Here is a 23,583-nt window from a genome sequence, read left to right as displayed (position 1 = left end):
GTATGTACTCTGTACTGTCAGGTCCATGTGTGCAGACTTAATCAAAGAGTTAAACAAGACCACTGCATTAACTGTTTAAGAATTACACCTTTCTTATTACCTAGTCTTATATTTTCAGAGGATTAAAATTAATTGGACAAACTAACATAGTTTTATATATAAGTACTGCAAAAATAAATCTAGAGCTCGTTAGCATCGCTAGATACTGTCTGCCTCTCCTGTCCAGAATTCAGCTGCTCGTGTTATCACTAGAACCTCTTCTACTCACTACATCACTGCCATCAGCTTTCCAAGTGACCGATGTAAAAGCAGGACTCAAACGCAGGACCAAGTGACAACAGTGCATGTATCTACAGTCCATATTAAACACAGTTCACAAACAGCTGTGATAGTCCAGTTTCCTCGAGGCTTCCACAAAGTCCAGGCAGAATCCAGGACTCTCCAAATCTTAAAACAGTCCCGAGCACAGGATGTTTGTTTGTTTTTTTTTACTCACAGTTCAATTTGTGAATTGATATCACTTTTTTCAGGAGATTTATGTCTGCAGGATAATTCTCTCACCTGTGCAGGACAAAAAGAATTAGGATCTGATAAAGGGAGTGACAGGATTCTTGAAAGGCTTTAAAAGAGATACAGATAGCTGACAGCATTAAGGGAAACCTGAATGCACGTCACCTACGGACCACCTGCTAGCTGTGTTATGCTGTACATGGTTGTCGGGGATTTGGGTGACTTTGTTTTCCTTCTGCCTTAGAGCGAGGGAGGAGGGAGCAAATGAATCCCAGCTGACCAGCTGGGGCTGAAAAAATAAGCTTGAAAGTAAAAATGCCAAAAACTGTGGAGATGTTCTCTGTTGGCTCCCACACTGAGCTAACCCCCTGTGATCTTATTCACTGTCACTGTCTAATATAGAACCATGAACACCATATTTACAGTCTGGCACACAAAACTGCCGTTTCTTTTTTTTCCTTGGAGCAAATACACGATTTGTGTTTTTGTTTTTAGTTAGAGTAAACATGGCAGGTGTATGGACACAAGGCTGAATACTCACATCAGCTCACCTCATTCATTTCCCAGCAGCCAAAAGTCTGGCAAAAATATATACAGAAACATAACACTTCCCCATCAAAAAAGTTAATATTTTTTGAAAGAATGGGGTTCCAATACCTTATTAGGACACTTAAAAATGAATTATTTGTAGCATTTTAAATAATAATGTCTTTAACATTATTGTTGTATATAAATTAACATCACATTAACATGAAAAAACCTGTTGCAGATGTTGGATGTGCTGCAATAACTTGAGCTTCTGAGTGCACACAAGGCTGTGGCAGGCAAAACGTTTCTGCAGGGCAGGGATGTAGATCAGCCGGTAAATGGAGCGCTTCAGCTCCCTCTTCACCACGACGGAGTGGTACAGCTTCCACATCACTGCAGCCGCAGCACCGATCCATCTGTCGATCTCCCTTCACACATGAACCTGAGATACTTAAACTCCTCCACTTGGGGCAGGAACTCGTCCCTGACCCAGACTGGGCACTCCTCCCCCTTTCTGGGTGAGGACCATGGCGGTGCTGATTCTCATTCCTGCTGCTTCACACTCGGCTGTGAACCCCTCCGTATCGAGCTGGAGGTTACCACCTGATGAAGCCAACAGAACCACATCATTGAGAGATCCTGGGACCGCCTCAGTGGAAGCCTTCTGCCACCTAACTGTGTCTGGAGATTCTGTTCATAAAAATCATGAATAGAATCAGTGACGAAAGGCAGCCCTGGCAGAGTCCAACTTATTGCCTGCTAGGTGGGCCAAGCTCTTGCAACAGCTGTGGCTCGTAACTGACCCCGTACTCCTGAAACACCTTCCACAGAACACTTTGAGGGACACCGTCGAATACCTACTCCAAGTCCACGAAACACATGCAGACTGGTTGGGCAAACTCCCATCCACCCTCAAGTATCCTTGAGAGGGTAAAGAGCTGGTCCAGTGTTCCACAACCAAGACAAAAACCGCATTGTTCCTCCTGTATCCGAGGTTTGACTAATGGATGGACTCCCCAGCATCCTGGCATAGACTTTCCCGGGGAGGCTGAGGAGTGTGATCCCTGTGTAGTTGGAGCACACCCTCTAGCTCCCCTTCTTGAAGATGGGAACCATGACCCTGGTTTTGCCAATCCAAACAAACAAAAAAAACAAAAAAACAGTCCTAACCCCTGATCCTGCAGTCTCACCCAGAAAGTAGGCAGAGGTCAGCTGGAACGAATGAGGGGACTGGTTAGGTGTCTTCCCTGCTTGCCCTGATACTAATAAACCTGAGCAGCCTTGCAGGTCACACCTGTTATCCCCTCTCAGGTATCCCCATGGTAACAGGGTTCTTGCTGATCGGAGCTGGCTTGGCCCTGACTTATCGAAGAATTAAGGAAGCGGAACCGGCTGTTCAAACCCCCACAAGGCTGCCCGCTGGGATTGAAACGATGGGACGAGGCGTGAGTTTGTCAAAATGGGCTCATTGAGTGCAGCACGGATAAGATCTTGGAGAAGCTTATGACTGCCGTGAATAGAGACTGAAAATGTGACGTTATTCAGGGGTAAACCCGCAAAGGATTGTGGGAACTTGTGGCAAGAGGTACTAGCGCACGCAGGCTTTCAATTGAAATCAGTTACACAGCGATAAAAAGAAACACAAAAAATGGCAAGAAGCTGTTGTATTATTAACTGCAATAGCCGGTCGCATGACAGCCACGGGAAGCTGACGGGTAAAGAGATCGGTTGTTATCGGATTACGTCGTGGAAGAGAAATTGTTCAAGTCGTGTTTCCGAAGTAACAAAGAGGCGACGGATGACCTGGATTGCAGCCATTCAAAGACCAAATATAACGTCCCAGAACTCTCCAGCTCACATATTAGTCTGCTCCAAGCATTCCCACAAAGGTCAGTGTTTAGTAATAGTTAATACGTCATTTTTCTTAACATAATTGGTGATATAGGTTACAAGCAAGTCTGGCGCTGAACAGAAATTGTCGCGTTATGCTCCTTTGTTGATTGTGCATAAATAGTGAATTGTCCTGACACAATATTGCATTTCGCTTCTGTTATTACCATGGTACATTGACAAAAACATATACTTTTATTCACTCTGTGTGCTCGTAAGGGTCTAACCCTTTCACTCCTTTGATTTTTTTCATCAAGTCTGTCTTTGTACGGACCGGCATTGTTCTCCTTCGTTTTGTACATACCTTTTTTGGGGGGCAAAGAAAAAGCAAGAAGGTATTGGAACCGGAGAATGAACGTTTTGCGGTGCTGCAAGTGCTTGCATTTGATGCATTGCTTTTATTGTTTTGCCACGAGTACCCGGCATGCAATGCGCGAAAGTCACGTGGTCTGTTAATCTCCATACTCAGAATAAGATCTATGAGTCCAAACTGGATCACATCTTGGAGAAGCTCACTGTGGTCGTGAGCAGAGATGGACTATAATCCGATTACTTTTTTCAAGTAACGAGTAAAGTAAGGGATTACTATTGCAAAAACGGTAATTAGATTACTGTTACTTTCCCGTAGGAACGCTGCGTTACTGCGTTACTAAAACCGTGACTTTTTTTTTGCGAGAATGAGTGCGACGTTCGTGGCAACAGCTGTGTGCAGATCAACAATGGATCATATATCGAGTGCGGGAGAGAGTATGAGCGTGCAGCGTTTAAAGCGTGGAAGTACTGACCTTACTTTGAGTTTGATTCCATAAAAAGTGACAAAAACATTAGTGTCCTCTGTTCACTGCGTGGGAAGAAAACTTCTTTTTACAGCGAAAAAAAACCCTAAACTTCCGAGCAAGCACCGAGTAGCTACGACGTAATGGGAAACTCACAGAGAAACTCGCGGATTCTTCCACTGACCGCTGCGGCTCACCTGCACCAGGGTAAACCTCCGCCTGCCCCACTCCTGCTTTACAGGTGAAAATAGAGCAACAGGACCGCTGAGTCTTTGATTTTATTTATTTTCTGCTGTGTTTTACTTGGATCTATTTGAAAGACTGAGTGTAAACACAAAATAATATTTTATTTTATGTGCTGGAATGTGCAGAAAATAGGTTTAAATGTTCAACAAATTTCTTCCAGTCAGAGAATGTTGCATATAATTTAATGTTTGTGTAATGAGGAAGGCTTTAGGACCCAGGGGACCCAAGGGAGGGTATAAAAGAGGAAGTAGCAGCAGGTGCTCTTCTTCTCTCATTTGTACTGACGAGCGGCTGTGAACAATGGTTGTGTGAGTAGGTGAAGAGCCTGAGAAGTTTTGTCTTCTACACAAACGGTTGTTTTAAACTTCTACAGCAGAGGTTCGAGGTACAGGCTGTTTTTCTTTTAGTGCTTTTTAAAATTTGTTGAAATGTATTTGATGTTTATTGTATTTTATATTTCTAGTAGTGATTTTAGAAGACAAGCCAGGTGTGCAGCAAACACAGTTGTCTGCTGGAGGTATGTTAACTTGATATATTTGACATTAAAAAAAAACCCCGGGCGGGCAGAGTTAAGAGCTCTGCCCGCCCGGGGTAAGTCTCCTGACTTATCCCACTCTAATGAACGGTAGCCGCTAAAAGAGTAGTGACTGTCGCTGCCCCTTTCTTTCCAGCGCGCCGGAGCGGAGTAAAGTAAAGTAAAACTTTATTTATATAGCACCTTTCAAGATAAAAATCACAAAGTGCTTCACAGAAGCTAAAACCTAAAAATAAACATCAACCACAAGCAAGTTTAAAAAGAGGAGAAGGAGAACACGGACAGGAAGGTGAGGACGCCGCCGGGTTTCCCCCTTCTACACTGCTTGCCTGGATTTTTAATTTTTAGTGACTTTTATACCGTGGCGGACGCCACTGGGTTTTTAATGTTGTGTTTTATTAATGTTTATTGTGTTGTTCCCTGGCCAGGGTTGTTTTAATTCATCTTACATTTTTAACTGTTTAAATATAATAAATTATATTTTAGTCATACAGTTTATAATTCAGTGCATTCCCTTGGCTGCTCCACTGCTCCGTCCGTTTTTGAGGAGGGTTTCCCTCCTTTAGTAACACTTGTGCTATAATCACTCCGTTACATATGTATGGTCGGAGGGTAAGATGGCACCGCCATTGCGTGCAATAGGTCGGCAGCCTTAACACGAAATTTCCCCTTTTGGGACTAATAAAGGTATCTTATCTCTCGATGGGGCATTGGTTAATCTGGGATGGTTTTAGAGACTGTACGCTCCAAGGGACTGTTACTAGGGTGACCTGTAAGAGTTGTTTGCACTAATAAAGAATAATACTCGGACTTTTACCAATACTGTTTGAAAAGGGCAGCACGGTGGTTAGCACTGTTGCCGCACAGCAAGAAGGTCCTGAGTTCAATTCCACCATCAGGCCGGGGTCTTTCTGTGTGGAGTTTGCATGTTCTCCCCGTGTTTGCGTGGGTTCCCTCCGGGTACTCCGGCTTCCTCCCACCGTCCAAAGACATGCAGCTTGTGGGGATAGGTTAATTGGATAATCCAAATTGTCACTAGGTGTGAATGTGCGAATGAATGTGAGTGCGAATGGTTGTCTGTCCCTGTGTGTTGGCCCTGCGACAGACTGGCGACCTGTCCAGAGTGTACCCTGCCTCTCGCCCTATGACAGCTGGGATAGGCTCCAGCGCCCCCCGCGACCATGAAAAGGATAAGCGGAAGCGAATGGATGGATGTTTGAAAAGTGAATGTCCATAATTTAGACTTTAATTTCAGGAAATTTTATTAAAACCTTAAGGCAGGTCCAAAATAAGAGCGAATCAAATGATCTGAAAACCTTACTTAAATCCCTCTGACCTGATGCTGACTTTGTTTCCATCTTTGGTGATGTTGGAGAAAGGACGGCACGACCAAATATGAAGATGCACTTATCTCTGCGCCACATTCAGTGGAAGTATGATGGAAATCATTCTGAATGAAGCATCTAACATGAGCAGATGAAAAGCCCAAAATTACCAAACCAGTTTGCACAGCCACAGGTTGGGCTGCAGTTTTTAACCGTGAACGTCTTGGATCAAATCTTCTGGACTGCTCATCTCAAAGAAGACAAAAGGGAAGAACCCCGAGTCTCACAAGTTTTCTTATCGTCCACTGTCCCCCCTCACCTTATCCATCTCCATCTGACTTACATGATTCAACACCAAGTTGAAACTTTAAAATCACTTCACTGCGTGTTCCTTGTTATCCCTAATATAGGAAACATGTTTCTTTCTACTTCAGCTTGTCTTTAGCACATTTTCACATGAACCTTCATTGTAACAGACCTGTAATCCCTTATTACTTCAAGTACAAAGAAACCCTTTTTCTTTCTGAGCGTTTAGTAACATTACTCTTATTCAGAATCATGTATAATGTTGAGTTGGTGACACATTTCTCATCTTTCACTAATCTGCCAAGATCGAAAATGAGTCACGTCCATGCACACAATCTGGGTATAAGAATCACTTGTATTCAGCAAAGTTGGACAGTCATGATAAGCTGTATCAGTCTTCAGACAAGTGATGCCGAAGAAAAGCAACAGTCACGCAGCGACGGCTCAGGACAGCACGGGCGATCCCCGTTTCTCTCCAAAGCTTTTATCGAGGCTGGAGGCCAGAATCAGCTTCTGTAATGATCACCCATTCACTCTGTCCTGTGTGATCTGCTGGTCACTCTTACTTCCTGGCACCAAAGTGTTGTGGAAATTCAGTGCATTAAATAAAAGAAGTCATGCTGTTAGAGTTATATTTGAGAGTTTATTCTTGCAAGAAGGAATTCAGTCACAACAAGGCTCTCCTGCACTGTCCTGCACAAAGGATCCAGACCCTACTTATACACAATGTGGGAGGAAATCTCCAAACTATTTGTCCTGTTTCCAAGTGAAACTCCAACACTAACATGCTGATGTGTTAGTTTTTATCTGCTGTGTTTATCTTGATAAAATCATCCCAATGAGAGATGTGGTTTTGTGTATCTGTTAGGATCCTTGTGGCAACTGCTCCCCAGTCTCTGTGCTGCTGTTGTCATAGTCTTTGTGTACGTCCAGTGCTCCATACAGGCCCTCCAGCATAGCCAGTACTCTCCTCTGGATTGAATCCACCTGCTCCACTGGGCAGTATTCATCCAAACTGGACCTGAAAACACACATGAAGATAGTTAGACCCTCTTTCTGTATCACTACACTGTTAAAGGACATTTAACCATCTGTGGAGCTGATTTACCTGGACAATGTCACCAGTGTGGGTTTGGGAAGGACCTTCAGGAAGAGCTGCACAGCTGAGATAAGTCTGCCAATCTCTTCATCAGAGCTGATGTGATGAGGAAGCTCGACTGTGTCGCAGGTTAACCCTGCCTGGTGAACCTGAGGGAGGAGTGATGAGGCGGGACGGGAACAGACTTTATTCACATTCATTTATATGTTCCCATTCAATAAATATAACTTTATTGCTATTATTTATGATTATTATATAAAATCATTGTTACCATTTCATAGTCAGGGCATGAATTTCTTGCCTTTAGACTGGAAACCAGTTGAGGTAGTGAATCCATGCTGAAAAACACAGAAACATTAAGACGATGTGAGACCCGTGCTCATAGAGGCACACAAGTTCATCCCAGGCAAACATTCTTTCACTCACTGGTTAAATAACTGATCATAGGGGTGTTTGTTGCTTCAAAGAAATTTAAGGTGGAGCTGGCTCAAAAGCTTTCAAAAGGCTGGTCTACATTCGAATGGGTGACACAGGTGGGGCTGTGATGATCGAAGCTTGTGCCGACAATAATCAGGACAGAGCCGCGCTCCTCTGAAGATTCGTTCTGAATTTGTGGAGAGGACGAGCTTCAGAGCGAATGTCAACACACAGCGTGTGGAAATGTTGGCACAGCTGTAGAACAAACACACAGACCAGATCTGTTTGGGATAGGGATGCAATCATTTCCTCGCCTGCACCCCCGTACCCCGTCCCCTTAGAGGCCGTGTCTGCTCCTGCCTCACGCCGCGTCCATCACAGCTGCAAAACTTCACTTTTCTGTCATCTATCATCTCTTTACTCCTCACTCACAGTTTCTAACTAATTTCTCAGACTTTGTATCTGACTCAGTGTTCAGCTTAAATACAACCATTATTGTGGCTGATTTAATCTGTGTAGACCAGGGGTCACAACCTTTAACACCCAAAGAGCCGTGTGGACCCGGTTTCCACGCAAAAGAAAACTCTGGGAGCCGCAAATACTTTTTGACATCTAAAATGAAGATAACACTGTATATATTGTTTTTTACCTTTATGCTTTCTGTGAACAACTAAAGTGTGTTGCTTATGAAATCCATGAAGTGCTACAGAGAAAATTACATTTTATTTATGTAATTAACACATTTTGAACTCTTAAAGAAATATAACAAAAGGAAAGCTGAACTAAAATGATCCAGCAAACAAAAACTGTTATATCTCCTTTGGGCTTTTGGAGCCTTGACCTGACTTTTAAAAAATAATTGGAAAAAAGCTCGATGCTGCTGAAAGATGAAAAATAGATATTTGCAAAATTCTGCCTAAATATGTATTTTACCAGGTTAATGTGTGTTGCGGGGCGTGGTCTGCAGCGCCGCTGCAGGGGAGGCGGACGCACCTGAGCTGCACCCGCAGTCACGCCTCGCCGCCTTTACGTCTGTGCTGTTGTTGGTGTGTGTCGGGCTGTGAGCTGCAAAGCTACAGCCGGCTGTATGCGTACAGCAACCGTGTGTGAAAAGCGTGTTCATGCAAACATCGTCGGGTCTGCCGTGATATGTTTACAATGAGACTTCTGCTCCTGAGCCTCTGCGCACAGCGTCTGCAGATCGGGGCTGTACGAAGTCACTTTCATCTTTACAGGACTGTAAGCTGTCGTCTGTGAGGCGTGAGCGCTGTTTGTTTTTAACAAAGTTCACGGTGGAGCTGCTGACATAATGTGGATCCGAAGATCCATAACTGGCCTACCTGGGGTTGAAAGTCTCGATAAATGCACGGCGTTTCGGCGGCTACACCGGCTTCCGCCAGTGTGACGCTTATTTTGAGCGACGAACAATAATAGAATATAATTTTATTTTTATATTTCAATATCACAATAATCTTCCAATTTAGAACTACAAGTTAAAAAAAGAACTAACATGAATAAAATACACTTCAGCTAAATGCTTCTCATTTATTTTCCCAAACCAGCGGAGCCGCAGTATAAGGACTAAAGAGCCGCAGGTTGCCGCCCCCTGGTGTAGACAGTAAAAATGATGGTATTTAATGGGAAATGGACTGATTCTGTTTCATGGTGATTTTTTCTACTCTCCAAAGTGGCAAAAACCCTAAACTAACACAGGCCTGATTCTATTATGGAAATCATTGCGTGCTCACAGTAATACTTAGTGCCTGTGCACAGAGTTCACTGTGTCACATACAAATACAGGTTATCATGCAAAGAAAAGGCCACATGTGAACTACAAATGCCATCATATGTGGAAAAAAGATTATATAAGATGGTCTGCAGCAAACTAGAAAACTGCTCTATGGTCACATTAATGAAAATTTGAAACCGTTTTTGGAGAACATGGATCAACATGGATGAACATGTTCCTCAACAACAAAGATGCTACATACAAAAAAGGCTGTTTATGAGGGGACGTGAGGTCCTTCAGTGTCTGCAGCAGAATCATGTCCCATCAGCAGAGGTAAGTGTGGCCTGGTGGGGAGCAGCCATGAAACTCGTGAGACCAACAGATTAAATAAGCCATAAGGCTGATCTGTGGTTATGAGGACACTTCTGTTCCTCTCTGTTTCCACCATGGACACGACCCCAGCAGCTTCTCTAACAGACTGTTTCAGCCCCGTCTCACAGACAGAGAAAACCTTTAACTCGACTCATCCTCTGCTGGCACAGAGACGTCTGTCAGATTATTAGATTAGTATTTTATGAACATTTCACCCGCTGGAACAAAATCATTAGGGATAAAGAAAGTACTTCTTATTCTCATGAGCATAAAGCACAGGGACAGTCAGCTGGGACATTATAAAAAACACATTCACAACTTTTCAGCTTTACCTTCAAACAGCTCGGTGTTTGACCAACGCATAAAGTTTCCCAGCTTTCATTCCTCCTTTGTTACGCCTCTAACTTTCAAGTCTCTGTTACAGAAGATTGATTCCATGGAGAAACAGTAAAGCTGTATGAAGTCAGAGCAGGAGAACTTTACCCAGGGTTTGTGGCCCAGCGTGTAACCGTCTCTTCTCCATCATCATCCAGTAGATCAGCAAATGCTGCTTCCAGGTCTTCTAACTGGCGTATACGATGATCTACACACTCACCGAGCTCCTCCTTAACAAGCACACAAACACACATTCAGTGTCTATTTGTTTTGCCTTTTATGAAAGCACAGCTTTAAGATTTCTGTTCAACAACAACACAAGAGACTTTACTAAAAGCACCACATCTTTAAGGAACACAGCGTTACCTGTGCTGGTCAGTGTTCAGGTACGTTCTCTGTTTCTCCTTCTACTCTGTATTTCTACAATTAGGTGAAGTATTCGGATGTCTTTGTACAGATACAGCCGCTCAAAGCTGCAGCTGTCAGCTGCTGGAGTCGCCCTCCCTGCCTTGGGGCACATCTGCTTTGCAGAATGTCACCAAGAGTCAGCTATAGATGGTTTTCTCAGTATAACTGTACGATCCGTCTTGTAATATAAAGTGCAATGAGTGCTGCTGTGATTTGGTGCTATATAAACAAAACTGCATTGAATTTGGACAGCGTTCACTGTAAACCTCGTCGCCCATCAAAACTTCAAGTTAACTTTTGAAAATGTGAAATAAATGGATCAAACTTTACTGTCAGTTTGACCGTTCAGACCTTTACACCTCAAATCACCAAAACTATTGACAGGAAACAGTTTAATAATAATATTCCTCGTAGATGCCAAACCAGATGTGGAAGTTATTTCTGAGACTGGTAGAATTTAATTTTCATGTTAGATGTTTGCTGGGTCGTTACTTCTTCAGGCCTCTGTTTGAATTATAAACACATCCTTCATTATTCTTTAGATTTTATTGTGCACACTGTGCAAAAGTCTTCAGCGACCCATAATTCTCTGTGTTTTGCATACAAACTTTCTGTCTGGGCTTTATGAAGGCATCTCACAGTCGTTCTACGGACACTGACTGCTTTTTAAATCATTTTCAGTCCTGTCCTCGAACCTTAGAGGTAATGTTCTTTCAGCAGTGTTAGCTTGATAGATGTGCACTGCGTTTCATGTGGGCAGGCTGGGTGTTTGGAAATGTGAGCAAACAGCAACCTCATGGTGCCTTCAGGAAAACGGGACATTGGAAGATTAAAGAAACTAAAAACGAGTCTCCACGACAGTCGTGGTCAGAAGTTTTGAGAATGACGCAAAAATGAGTTTTCAGAAAGTTTGCTGCTTCAGTCTTTATGATGCAATTTGCATATCCTGCAGAATGTGATGAAGAGAGGTCAGAGAAACTGCAAAGTCTTTCTTTGCCATGAAAATGAACCAACAAAGCCATCTCCACTGCACTGCATAAAAGGACCTGCTGAGACTATTTCAACGATCTTCTCGTTAACTCGGGTGAGAATGTTAACGAGCACCAGGCTGGAGATCCTTATGTCATGCTGACTGAGTTAGAATAGCAGGCTGCTATCACTAAAATGAGGGTGATGCTCAAAATCATTGTTCTTCCTGTTAACCATGGTTACCTGCAAATAAACATGTGCAGCCATCACTGTGTTGCATAAAAAGAGCCCAAGAAAGTCCAGCAAGCGCCAGGACCGTCTCCTAAAGATGGGATGAGAGTGCCACCAGCGCAGAGCTTGCTCAGGAATGGCAGCAGGCAGGTGTGAGTGCATCTGCACGCACAGTGAGGCGAAGACTTTTGGAGGATGCCTGGTGTCAAGAAGGGCAGCAAAGAAGCCACTTCTCTCCAAAAGCCCATCAGGGACAGACTGATAGTCTGCAAAAGGTCCAGCGAGTGGGCTGCTGAGGACTGGGCTAAAGTCCCTTTCTCAGATGACGCACCTTTCCGATTGTTTGGGGCAGCTGGAAAAAGGATTGTCTGGAGAAGAAAAGGTGAGCGCTACCATCAGTCCTGTCTCATGCCAACAGTAAAGCATCCTGACACCATTCATGTGTGGGCTCGCTCACAATTTTGCCAAAAAACACAGCCATGAATAAAGAATGGGACCAAAACATCCTCCCACAGCAACTTCTTCCAACCGTCCAAGAACAGTCTGCCGAAGAACACACAGCCTGTTTAAACACGACGGTGCCATGAGGCCAACGTGATAACCAAGTGGCTCGGGGAATAAAACACTGAATGTTTGGTCCAGGCCCAGGAAACTCCCCAGACCTTAATCCAACGGAAAACTTTTGGTCAGTCCTCCAGAGGCAGGTAGACAAACGAAGACTGTGACAAACTCCAAGCCTCGATTAAAGAACGGATCACCTCAGTCAGGAGTCAGAAGCTGATCGACAGGGCAGATTGCAGAGGTGGGGCCAACACTGCAAATACCCACTGTTTGCACTGAAGCAGCAAACTGTGATAACCAGTACTTGTACTGCATTCTTTTAAAAATGGGATTTTAACAGTAACGCAAAAATGTAATTTTGTGATTCATTTTATTAAAGGGTAAAACACATCAATGACTGAGGACGTGTTCCAGACAGGCAGACACGGGGCTTCATGCTTGTCTGTACGAGACTGTTCGATCATTAGAAAGTGACGACAGCTACAGCTGAATCTTTTTATGCTTGCAAGCTCAGAAACACGAGTCAGCAATAATCAGAGGACATAAGCATCACTTCCCGTCGGCGTGTTCAGTGTGCACGCTGTGTTTTATTTGCTGCAAACATATCTACACCAATCTCTGTCATAATCAGAATCCCTGAACAAAGTTAAAAGTTATAACTATCCAACGTAGCAAGCCTGTAAATGAATGCGCCTCCACACTGCTCCCCCTGCTGGATACAACAGACATTGCTACTGCTTCTCCTGAGTGTCTCTTAGGGACCGTTTTACTCATGGTTGCATCGTCCATGTCACAGGTGGGGGACATCGTTACGGCCGTGCATCAGCTGCAGCAGGTCAGGATGCTGTCGTTGATGTCGGCCATGTTAAGTGTATTTGTACATGTGTGGAGCGTCACACTCCACTCCTCCACAGTAACAAATACACTTTTGGAATCAGCTCTGGCGTCTTCCTCACTCACACGTGTATTCTGTACTAATTTTCATTCCTCTTTAACACTATTATTAATTCCCTTAAATTAAAGTTTAAAGTCTGTGTTTCACTCTCTTCTGTGTCATTCACAAATATTTATGGACTGTATGGATGCTTGGTGGAGAAATGTTGTGACTCAAAGGATTTTTCACCTCATCAGCATCCAGGCGGGGCCCTCTGAAGCTGTAGAGCTCCTGGAGGATGGCGTACTCCTCCTGGACAAACAGACAGCATGTAGCTGAGGTGACTGTGTTCTCCAGTTCTAATGAAGATGAACAGATATTTTAAATGGACTGATTCTTATATATACATTCACCCATCACACCCATTCTCACACATTCACACTCCGATGGACGCATCGCAGAGCAACTTGGGGTTAGTATCTTACCCAAGGATATTTGACATGCAGACTGGAGGAGCCAGGGATCGAACCACCAACCTTGCGATTAGTAGGTGGGCTCTACCTCCTGAGCTACAGCCACCCCAGCCAGTGTAACACATTACATGACAGAATGGATCCAGTGTATGTGGACTGTGCTGCAGGAGGCTGCTTAACTCATTAACAGGGTTTGTACCACACGTTCATTTTTATGGGTTAATTAATGAACTCTTTTCTGCTGCTTCTTCTGGGTCCCGGTTGCATTCATTAAATCTATATATTTAGAAATGATTTCCATGCAGCCCCATGAAGAAGTCTTACCTTGGATGGAGCATAAACGGGGTACAGTCTGGACAGGCTGCCAGTCTGTCACAGGGCTACGACACAGAGACAGACGACCATTCACACCTATGAGCGATCTACAATCACCAGTTAACCCAACCCCACTAACTGCATGTCTCTGCACTCTGGGAGGAAGCCGGAGAGAACCCACACAAACACGGACAACAGGAGAAGCTCAGGACCTTCTTGCTCTGGGGCAGCAGTGCGAACCACCAACCACACAAATAAAAACAAGAAAATAAAAATCAGACACTTCTGCCTCATCCTGCCCAGAATCAACATCAGGACCATTTGTTTTTTTCACCAACAGACACAAGATGAGGACGTCTCCAACTAAAACAGCTTCTTTCAGTATTAGTTTAGTACTAACGTCTGGCCTGTATTCACAAAGCTTTCTCCTGCTACGAGTAGCTGCTTGGCTAGAAGAGAGATCATTCTAAAAATGCCTCAGCAGTGGGATTGTTGCTACTATTGGACTCGGTCTGCTGTGGGCTGGGGTTTAAAACTACAGCCTCCATAGCTGACCACAAGAGGAGATGGACGGATGTCCACCTGACACCCAGCAGCCTGAAGCTGTACGAGCCACAGAAAGAACGAGGGTGAGGATCCAGGACGAAACACGGAGCGTCAGGAACACAGCGCCCCCTAGATCAGCTGCTCCATGAAACCCTGAGGCAGTAGGGCTGGGAAACAAAGTCAGGACAGTACTGTGATATTCTGTATGCAGATATCGATACAGGGACATCAATAATTGATATTAAACCAACTAAAATACTCTGGGAGTACTCAGTCAGGACAATCACACCACACTGGATACTGAGACGCTGAGTTAAGTTACAGAGGGTGGTGCTAGCAACATGTGACCAATCACATGGATGGATATATTGCTCCGACTGTGGAGCATAAATGGATCCAGACCTCCGTCTGCACCGCTTACATGCAGCTCAACTCTCTAAAACATGTTTCACCTCCACTGATACGAAGACACAGAAAATCAGAACACCTGCATCTATAACTCTTTATTCTGTTAACTATGCAATTTTATTCTTTTATTTAACTGTACTCCTGATTGTGCCTCAGCTTCATCTCACTGAACTTTTTCAGGTTCTATTTATTTTATTGAACGATTCTGCTTTACTCAGGCTGAGCTATGTTTGTTACCGTAGTCGTGTGACACCATGTTTCCCAGCTTTAGGGATAAATACCGTACATTTATCATGCCTTAAAGATTTACACAAAGAACCAAAAAGCCAAAAAAGCACTTCTTCAGAGGAATAAGGCGAGGAAGCTACTAACAACATGGACCTGAAAGTAGTGCTCAGAGTTTGGGCCAAAGTTCGACAGCGTTGACGACTGCCGGGGTAAAGAGGCTAACTCTGTCTGTGCTCTGGAAAACAGACTGACAGCGATCAAGCAGAAGGCGTGCCAATCGACAGTAATGACAGTGATTCTAAAGCCGGACAAACGTCTAATGCAGTGGAACCCCGGCTTACGAAGACCCCATTTAACGAAAAACTCAAGTTACGAAGGCACTGAACGGCAATATTTCTGCCCGTGGTACAGCAAAACGCCCGCGATGCCTTCCGAATCATGTGATAACCCCGTGGCTTTCGTACTTGCGTTTCGCTGTTCCACGTGAAAGACGTATTGTTGTTGCAGCGCTATTTCGTGTGCTTTACGTTTGCAATTAGCCTATCGTTCATTCATAATGGGGCTGAAAAAACTTCATCAAGTGATTCGAGTGAAAAGAAGAAGCGTAAAGTGCTCTCGATGGAAACTAAGAGAGAAATTATTGATAAATGTGAGCGAGGTCCTCCTCCACCAAGAACTTCGTCTTCAGCCAGCATCGCCTCACTCAAAAGGCGATGGGAAAAGGTGCCTCGACTTATGAACATTCTGACTTACGAAAGACCCTCTGGAACGAATTTATTTCGTAAGTCGGGTTCCACCGTAGTTTAATCCACTCAGATACAGACATGCTTCATAGACGCCCTGCACACTCTCATCTGTCTCACATAGTCTAATCTTACTGGTATCCAAACTGGAGGCCAGAACATACCTTTTCCCCCTATAAAATCTTTTATCATCATTATTGTTGTTGTTGTTTACAATCTTAACCCATGAGCTCGTTTCATATTTGCTATTGTTTAAACTGATGTTGTTGTTTAAGAGACTAACTTAATTCAACAGAGTAATAACAATGTTTCAAAGTAAAACGAGCTTATGAACAGAAGCTGAAACTATAACAGCGTTTCACTCAGTCAGACATCACTGAGGAAGCAGCAGAGTGGAAACGTACCTGTGTGTACAGTTCTTTGAAGGGGTTCTTACAGGAGAAGAAATCCAGATCGACGTCCAGAACGTACGGCTCCGTCTCACTTACAAATGAAGATATTCTCTTCACGATGTAGCTGGTTGATCCTTCATCGTCAACACCGTCTCCTCCTGTGCCATCGCCGTCAGGTCCATCCTCGGCTTTGCTGCCCTCTGCTGGTGGCAGCGAGTCAGTGTTTGCTGACGGAGGCTGCGAGCTGCTGGATTCTCCAGACTTCCTCCGCTCTGCTCTCGCTCTTTTGACTGAACATTCCTCTGTGTCCTTTTCTGTTCTCTGCTCTGAAATTAAATGTCAGATCAAAAAGTGGAAGAAAGGTTCAAATGGACAATAGCAGCGCCCTCTGCTGTTAACACATGCAAACTCCAAATCTCATCAAGAGCAAAGTAAACATATCCAAACATGAGCTCAGATGGTCTCTTTAATCTTTAGTTTAAGGAGTGCAGGGTTTTCCAGTCAGAATGACACATTGATTTGTCTGATCACAGATCAATTTTCCACCTCATCCCATTATAAATGAGCGGCAGCCCAGAGGAGACATGTCTGAATCAGGCCTGGTTTAATGCAGAGGTGCCTGAAGGCCCAAAGATCAGCCACTTCTGCAGATTCTCACAGTATTTCGACAGTATTATAAGACAGTCTTTGCAATTTTATGTAGACGAACATTATTCCAAACAGTTTCTCCCAGACTGGTGAACCTCTGCTCTCCCCAGTCGTGTCACCCAGCACCTCCAGCTGCATCGTTTTAGTACTACTTCATTTTCCAGCCTTTTGCTGCCTCTGTTGCAACTTTTTTGAGATGCGTCGCTGCCATCACACTCAGTACCTGTCAGTGAGCCGTGACCTGGTCTGACAGGATCGACTCGGATCACGCTCAGGCTGAAATGCTTTGGGTTCTCCAGCTGCTCCTCGCACACATAAAGACCATCACTGAGGAAGTAGTTGTCTGTACTGGTCACTCTGCAGAGACAGGAGAGGACAAAGACAGGAGATCAACGAGGGACAGAGATGTCTCTTGCTGTACCGTTCTTCTTCCTGTCCTACCTGATGGTGGTGGTGGATGAGTCTCTGCCCACAGTCATGCTGTGTTCTCCCTCTCTAATCTGCTGGGCCCAGTATGGATGCAACCACACCACAGAGGACACGTGACCGGCGTACACCATCGGCATTATCCAGTTTTCTATACTCAGTTCACTGAAAAAAGGAAAATATGCAAGATTGGGGTGACATAAATATCAGTTCACCCACATCCACCCACACAGTCCACGGCTGCAGTGGGCTGAAGCTCACGTCTCTCAGCTGCTCCCTGCAGGTGTCGCTGTAGCTCATACTCTGTACCGGGGGTAGGCAACTCCAGGCCTCGAGTGCCGGTGTCCTGGAGGTTTTAGACGTGTCCATGATCCATCACAGCTGATTTAAAGGGCTAAATGACTCCTCAGCATGTCTTGTAGTTCTGCAGATGCCTGGTAATGAACTAATCATTTGATTCAGGTGTGTTGACCCAGGGTGCGATCTAAAACCTGCAGGACACCGGCCCTCGAGGCCTGGAGTTGCCCACCCCTGCTCTATACCCAACGTCCTCCTCCATCACATAGCATCGTAGCGTGTTGTGAAGCTTCCCTGTCACTCTTGTTGCTACCCTGCTGTCACAGATCATCCTTGACACCTCGCAGCAGCTCCACGGAGGCTGTCCTCATACACGTCCCACACCACCCTCACTCCTGACCACCTCATACAGTACAACGGCTCCTCTCTTAGCACCATATGATACGTTTACTGTTTATCCAAAGAAGACCTTCTCTACACTTCATCACGTCTGCGCTCCATACTGCTGCAGACTGATCGTCTCTCCTATTCCTAACCGGGCTTCCAAACATCTTTCCCATGTCTCATGGCTATGGCTCATCCGTCTGTAGCTTCTATTTCCTAACAATGAACTTGAGCAACACATCTGTAATGTGAGCATTTGTAAGCTGAACTTTTCACTGCAAAACTGTCTGTGGAAGCGAGTCTTACAAGTTTATATCCAGGCAAAAAGTCTATTTCATTTTGTTTTAACAGAACAATAAATAAGATTATTCATTACAAATGATTGACTAATTTATTAATTAAATTATTTTACATGCATATCAGGCTCATTCATTCACCAAGACGACGTGTGACAGTGACGTGTTGTTTGAAGAGCTCCCACCAACACTCCTGCTGCAAAAACACAGAGAACAAGCGGTGCAGTGGTTCGCACTACTGCCTCACTGCAACAAGGTCCTGGCTGTGACTCGTGCTGTGGTGGTTCTGTCCCACAGTCAAAGACTAAGGTCACTGGTGACTGGTGGTTGCCCCAGTGACAGACTGGTGACCAGAGGAAGCGTCTTGTTTTCTGTTCAAACGTCTGAATTTAACCCCACGTGCCTGCACATATACCCACAGTCACACTTACATGTGCAGGCATTTACTGGTATTTTCCATCCTTTTCCAGGAGCTGTTGGCAGTGATGACATACCTCACAATGCTAAGTGTGACTATTGTCATGAGGCACCAGCAGAGGAGATGAGGAGGCAAACACTCCTCCACACCAACTAACAGGGACCTTTCATTGGCTGTTAGAGCTCAGCATATGGATCAAACTGCTACAATATTAACCAAGACTTTGTGCTTTATGCATATAAACATGGCCCAACTCACACAGATGTACTTCCTACTGAAAGGCTGCATGTATTTATATATCTGCATCAGTCTAATCCTGGACCCTCACCCTGAACACTTTCACAATGCTGACCTGAAAGAACGAGCAGATTGTCGCGGCTTCTGTGGTCGGGTTGGTTTGTTTCCATGTTTGGAGCATTTTCAGTCCCCATCTGAGGGACTTTGGACTCCTTGTGGGGGGAAACTGTAGGTAGATCGTAGCCGTCACTTAGTCACACTCACAGCCAACATTAGTCAAGTGCTGAGAACACGACTGCGCCTCTTTTAGAAGTCGCCTTCCTTCACATCTTGTTGTAAACATGTGCAGAGACTAATAGTACGTCGTAACAGTGTGTGTTACTATAAACACATTTTACTGAGTTAATGTTTACGTCTCATACTTTCTTCCAGCTCTCACCTACGAGGAGCTTTGACCAACACAAGCCACAGTTTGACCCATAACGTACCCAAACAGCTTCTCCTTGTCAAACACTGTGTCGGCAGACATGTTGACAGGGATGAGGAGGTCAGGGTGGGAGTCCAAATGAATCATTTTTATGTTCTTCATTGGGAGATGCCTCGAAGCTATGGCCCGGTAGATGTGACACACCACCTGGTTGAGAAACAGTAAGATTAGCAATGTGAAGCTAATGTGAACGATAATTTTAATATTATCATTAAAAGCACAAAATCTTCTTTCAACATGACTGACATCATTCATGAACATTTCTACGTTACCAGGATCAGATTACACTGCTGAACATGAGAAACATTAGCAAAGCATGGAATCATTTATACGTTTAACTTTACAACCCCTCAAAATGATGTACCTCGGGTCAGTCCTGCTGTAGCCGAACTTATCCTGCTTCAAGCACAATGAGATGAAAATGTAGCCAAATAAGTAACGTAGGATGATTACAGAGGTTCATATAATGAGCCTGGACTGGATTACAGGATGTTTCCCTTTCTGTTCTAGCCCTCGCTGACTGATGCCAGCCAATGGAGAAACCTGACTCACTACACGACTGCTTCACATTCTTGGCGCAGTGCGAGTCAGTAAGAACCACTGTGATCATTTCAAAGCTGACTGAATATGCAAGAAATTCCCCATACGCACTCTGCTTAGCTTTGTCTACAAGCAGTCACGAGATTGTTGTTGTCAATGATGATAACCGATGCCTAGGGATGGGTACCGGTTCTGACATAAACGGTAGTAACCAGACCGAAAAGCAGCGCACATTTCGGTGCTTTATTTCGGTGCTTTTTTTTCCTGAGCTGTGATACACTTTAGATTCTAGCCAATCATTTTACGTTTCCGAGGATAGTAGGCGGGTCCAGGTACGTACGTTCTTTTAGAGCAGAGCTACAGATTAAAAATGCCCAAGGAGGACCGGTCAAATGTATGGCTGTACTTCACAGCAAAAGATGCAAACTCAGCAGCCTGCAACAAGTGCTTTAAGCTGATACTGTGATACTGTCAAAGGAGGTAACACCTCAAATCCGATGAAACACCTGGCGACGCATAGCGGTTTTTTTTAAAAGCCGAGAAATGCGCCATATTTGATCGCTTGCTGCGAGACCTCACACCGAGCACATCTACTGCGGGTGGGTTGCCAGTTATCGGACCCGGAGCAACATGCCCCAAAAACCCGAAGAGGAGAGTCCTGGCCCCTAGCCCTGCCAGTGTAGCAGAAATGATGAGGATGATGATGCAGCAGCAGCCGTTCTTCTCTGTGTGAGTAGCTTAATGTTGTTCGTGTGTAATCTACGTTGAGTAGGCTAACCACGTTATTAAATTAATGCATGTAAGGTGAACTAGCAAACACCATCATAGCTACATGTGGCTGTCTTCTTGTTTGATGGCAGATGCTCCCTTCACCCTGGCCAAAAAGGCTAAAATGACCAAAGAAAAAGTGGAAAACAGCTAAACATGAGAGGTTTTTGGACAAAGTTTGTGTTTTTTCCATTGATTAAGCACTGCTTCCAGCCAAGAGTGATACCATATATGCCCCATAGCTGCAGAAAAGGCTAACATTGTTATCTTTTTACAAAAAAACAGCTGAACATGAGAGGTTTTTGGACAAAGTTTGTGTTCTCCATTCTTTAAGCACCGGTTTGAGCACCGTTTAAGCACCGGCACCGTTTCAAAAGTACCGGTTTGGCACCGGTATCGGATAAAACCTAAACGATACCCATCCCTACCGATGCCAATATACTAACTGTAAAAACATTCTAGTGTGAGATCAGTGAAGAAACATCCAAAAAGTGTTCGGCTCACTCAGCTATATGTTACAGTTTCCTTGTGTGTGTTTTTCAACAAGGAGTACAAAATATAAACCTGGGCAGTAGATTTAGACCACACTGGCTGAACAGTGTGAGGAGGAGGTGTGAAGCTGTTGTTGCTATGGCTATGTTAAAAACCAAGGACATACCATCCATGTTCACCATGAGTCTGTTAAGGAGAGGAGAACCCAGCGTAAAAAACAGACTGTGTCTGTGTGAAGGACCAGAACACAACAAACAACCAACAACTACAAAAAACAGTCCTTATTTCTTTGTTTTGGTTTAGACATTCATATCTCACATTATGTCACTGAGTGGATTCCTTCATACTAGAAGTGATGAAAAGCAAAGCCCAAATGTAAGTCAGTGGGGGTGTAATGTGGAGACATGCTGTTACGACTCCTGATCGAGCTTCAGTGAGAAACCTGCGTCTGCAGATGCGGATGGTGTGATGGGTTTGCAGTAACCTGTTATGTTGAACAATCCTATTTCCTGCAGATAACAAAGTGCTTCACCCGGAATCTGAGTGAGAGAGCTCGGACGTTTGCTACAAGAGCAGATGAGACTGTGCTCAACTCCAAAAAATATATTTAAGGTTTTGCCAAAGGAGTAACCAGCTCAATAAATGGACAAATCACTATTTCGTTCATAGAATGGTATTTAGTGTTTTAGCAGTTAAGATAAAGTAAACTAGATAAACTTGGGTAAAGTTATAAAATACACAATAATGCATCTGTAACAATAATAAAAATTCTCTATAACTTCAGTTTTTACTCCAGTGACGTCATGAGTGTCACGTGGACGGACCTCACAGTGATTAAAAGTCTGATAAGAAACACAAATCTATCACTGAGTTTATCAGCTCACCATTTGTCTGCTTTGTAATATGATATGAATAATCAATATTAGTTCTGTTTCTGAACAATGGGAGGATTTATCTCGTTCATATACAAACGGAGGTCCACTGTTGTTATAAGAACGAGACGCCGGCTAACGCTAACGTCTCGTTCGTTAGCTTTAGCAGAACTATGTGGTTGTATTTCGCTGCTGTGTTCGCACGGAGAAGGCTTACGTCGTGGTGGTCCTCCACAACACAAACAGGCAGCTGCTTGTAGGTCCTCTTCAGCGGCACAGAGCTCATTCTGGCCGCGGGGAGCTAACGTCTGAACCCTCGGTATGTAGGTTCATTGGAGGTCGCTAGCACTGCGTTAGTTTCCAGCACATAGTCTGAAAATGTTGGTTTGAAATGTATGAAATTCCCACCGAGTAACAAGTTATGACTCAGAACCAGCGGAACTCGTACCAGCACTGTTTATATGTCCGTGTAGAAACAAGTCAATAGAGCAACGATTCCAGTCGGCATATAGAAATTCAGCGACGAACGGAGGAGAAAACATTAAAAGTTTGGTTTTATTGAAAAGGAACTCCCAGAAACACAAACGCAAGAGGATCAGTTCACAAAACTCTCAGATTTTCAGCTTTCACACGTCATCGATTCACATCAGTTCACAAAATGCCTGCCTTACAGTTTACTGACATCATCCACGTTGTTGTACCGTGGGCTCAAATACAGCTCACTAGTCTCAAAGCTTGTCATAAAAACAGAAGAGTCAGCCACTGTAATCAGTTTATATTATTTTGCTGTTTTTTTTATATTGCTTAGGCATAAAAATGGTAATCAAAGTACACGACTTTCAAAGAAATAATGTGACTTTTCTTTACAAACATGTAGCAAAGTCTGGACACACACATCCACACTGTGAGACACAGAAGTGGGATGAGTGAAAGTCATGTTCAAAGGTTAACCTCAAGTTGTCCTACAGGACATCTGCTTTTCAATGACCCCACACTAGCAAGAGTGGAGGACTGAGCATGTCCTTAGTGTCACTTTGAACCTTTTATTTAAAAGCTCATAATTTTGACACATTTTTTTTAAGTGACAAACTGAATGTGTCTTTAAAATAAATTGTGCTTGGCTTCAAACTGCATGCACCAAAGTTTAGACAGAGCTCTAAACAAAACCACCATTTTCTGATTAAAAAAATGTAATCCGATCCATTAAATATCACAAAAGCTGGCCAGCTCATGACCTTAGCACGTCGGAGCAGTATGCATCACGTGATAGAGTGGCTGTGGAGTGCCTGTCGGTGGTCTAGTTGAGCATCTGGAGTGCTACCAAACCAGCATTTCATCTCCAAGGAAGCTATCGCAGCAGGGGCAGATCTAGAAGGGTGGCATGGGGTGGCAAGTGCCCCCCTAAAATGATCTCTTGCCACCCCAAGTGCCACCCTAGTTTTGTATATGACAGTGTTGTTTA

The 23,583-nt window shown here is 44.1% G+C and overlaps 1 protein-coding gene across 2 annotated transcripts; it reads right to left on the bottom strand.

Annotated features, from left to right (window-relative positions):
- Window positions 1–6,739: 6,739 nt before the first annotated feature.
- c18h5orf22 (chromosome 18 C5orf22 homolog) lies at window positions 6,740–22,594 on the bottom strand. Of its 2 annotated transcripts, none has more exons than XM_084912680.1 (10): window positions 22,339–22,594; window positions 19,451–19,596; window positions 17,346–17,495; window positions 17,128–17,261; window positions 16,269–16,582; window positions 13,401–13,463; window positions 10,217–10,338; window positions 7,487–7,553; window positions 7,225–7,364; window positions 6,740–7,137 (listed from the first exon to the last, which is right to left on the bottom strand). In XM_084912680.1, the coding sequence occupies exons 1-10, from the start codon at window positions 22,405–22,407 to the stop codon at window positions 6,981–6,983; spliced, it is 1,362 nt and encodes a 453-aa protein (XP_084768806.1). In that variant the 5' UTR covers window positions 22,408–22,594; the 3' UTR covers window positions 6,740–6,980. The 2 variants fall into 2 exon arrangements, with proteins under 2 accessions (XP_084768806.1, XP_084768807.1); XM_084912681.1 differs by having other exon boundaries at window positions 17,146–17,261.
- Between the last annotated feature and the right edge of the window lie 989 nt (window positions 22,595–23,583).

The sequence above is a fragment of the Perissodus microlepis genome, chromosome 18, assembly GCF_051167445.1.
Source record: "Perissodus microlepis isolate ML-2025 ecotype Zambia chromosome 18, ASM5116744v1, whole genome shotgun sequence".
In the NCBI taxonomy this organism is placed as follows: domain Eukaryota; kingdom Metazoa; phylum Chordata; class Actinopteri; order Cichliformes; family Cichlidae; genus Perissodus; species Perissodus microlepis.
The sequence above is the reverse complement of the archived record's forward strand: the minus strand, read 5'-3'. Positions and strand labels throughout refer to the sequence as shown.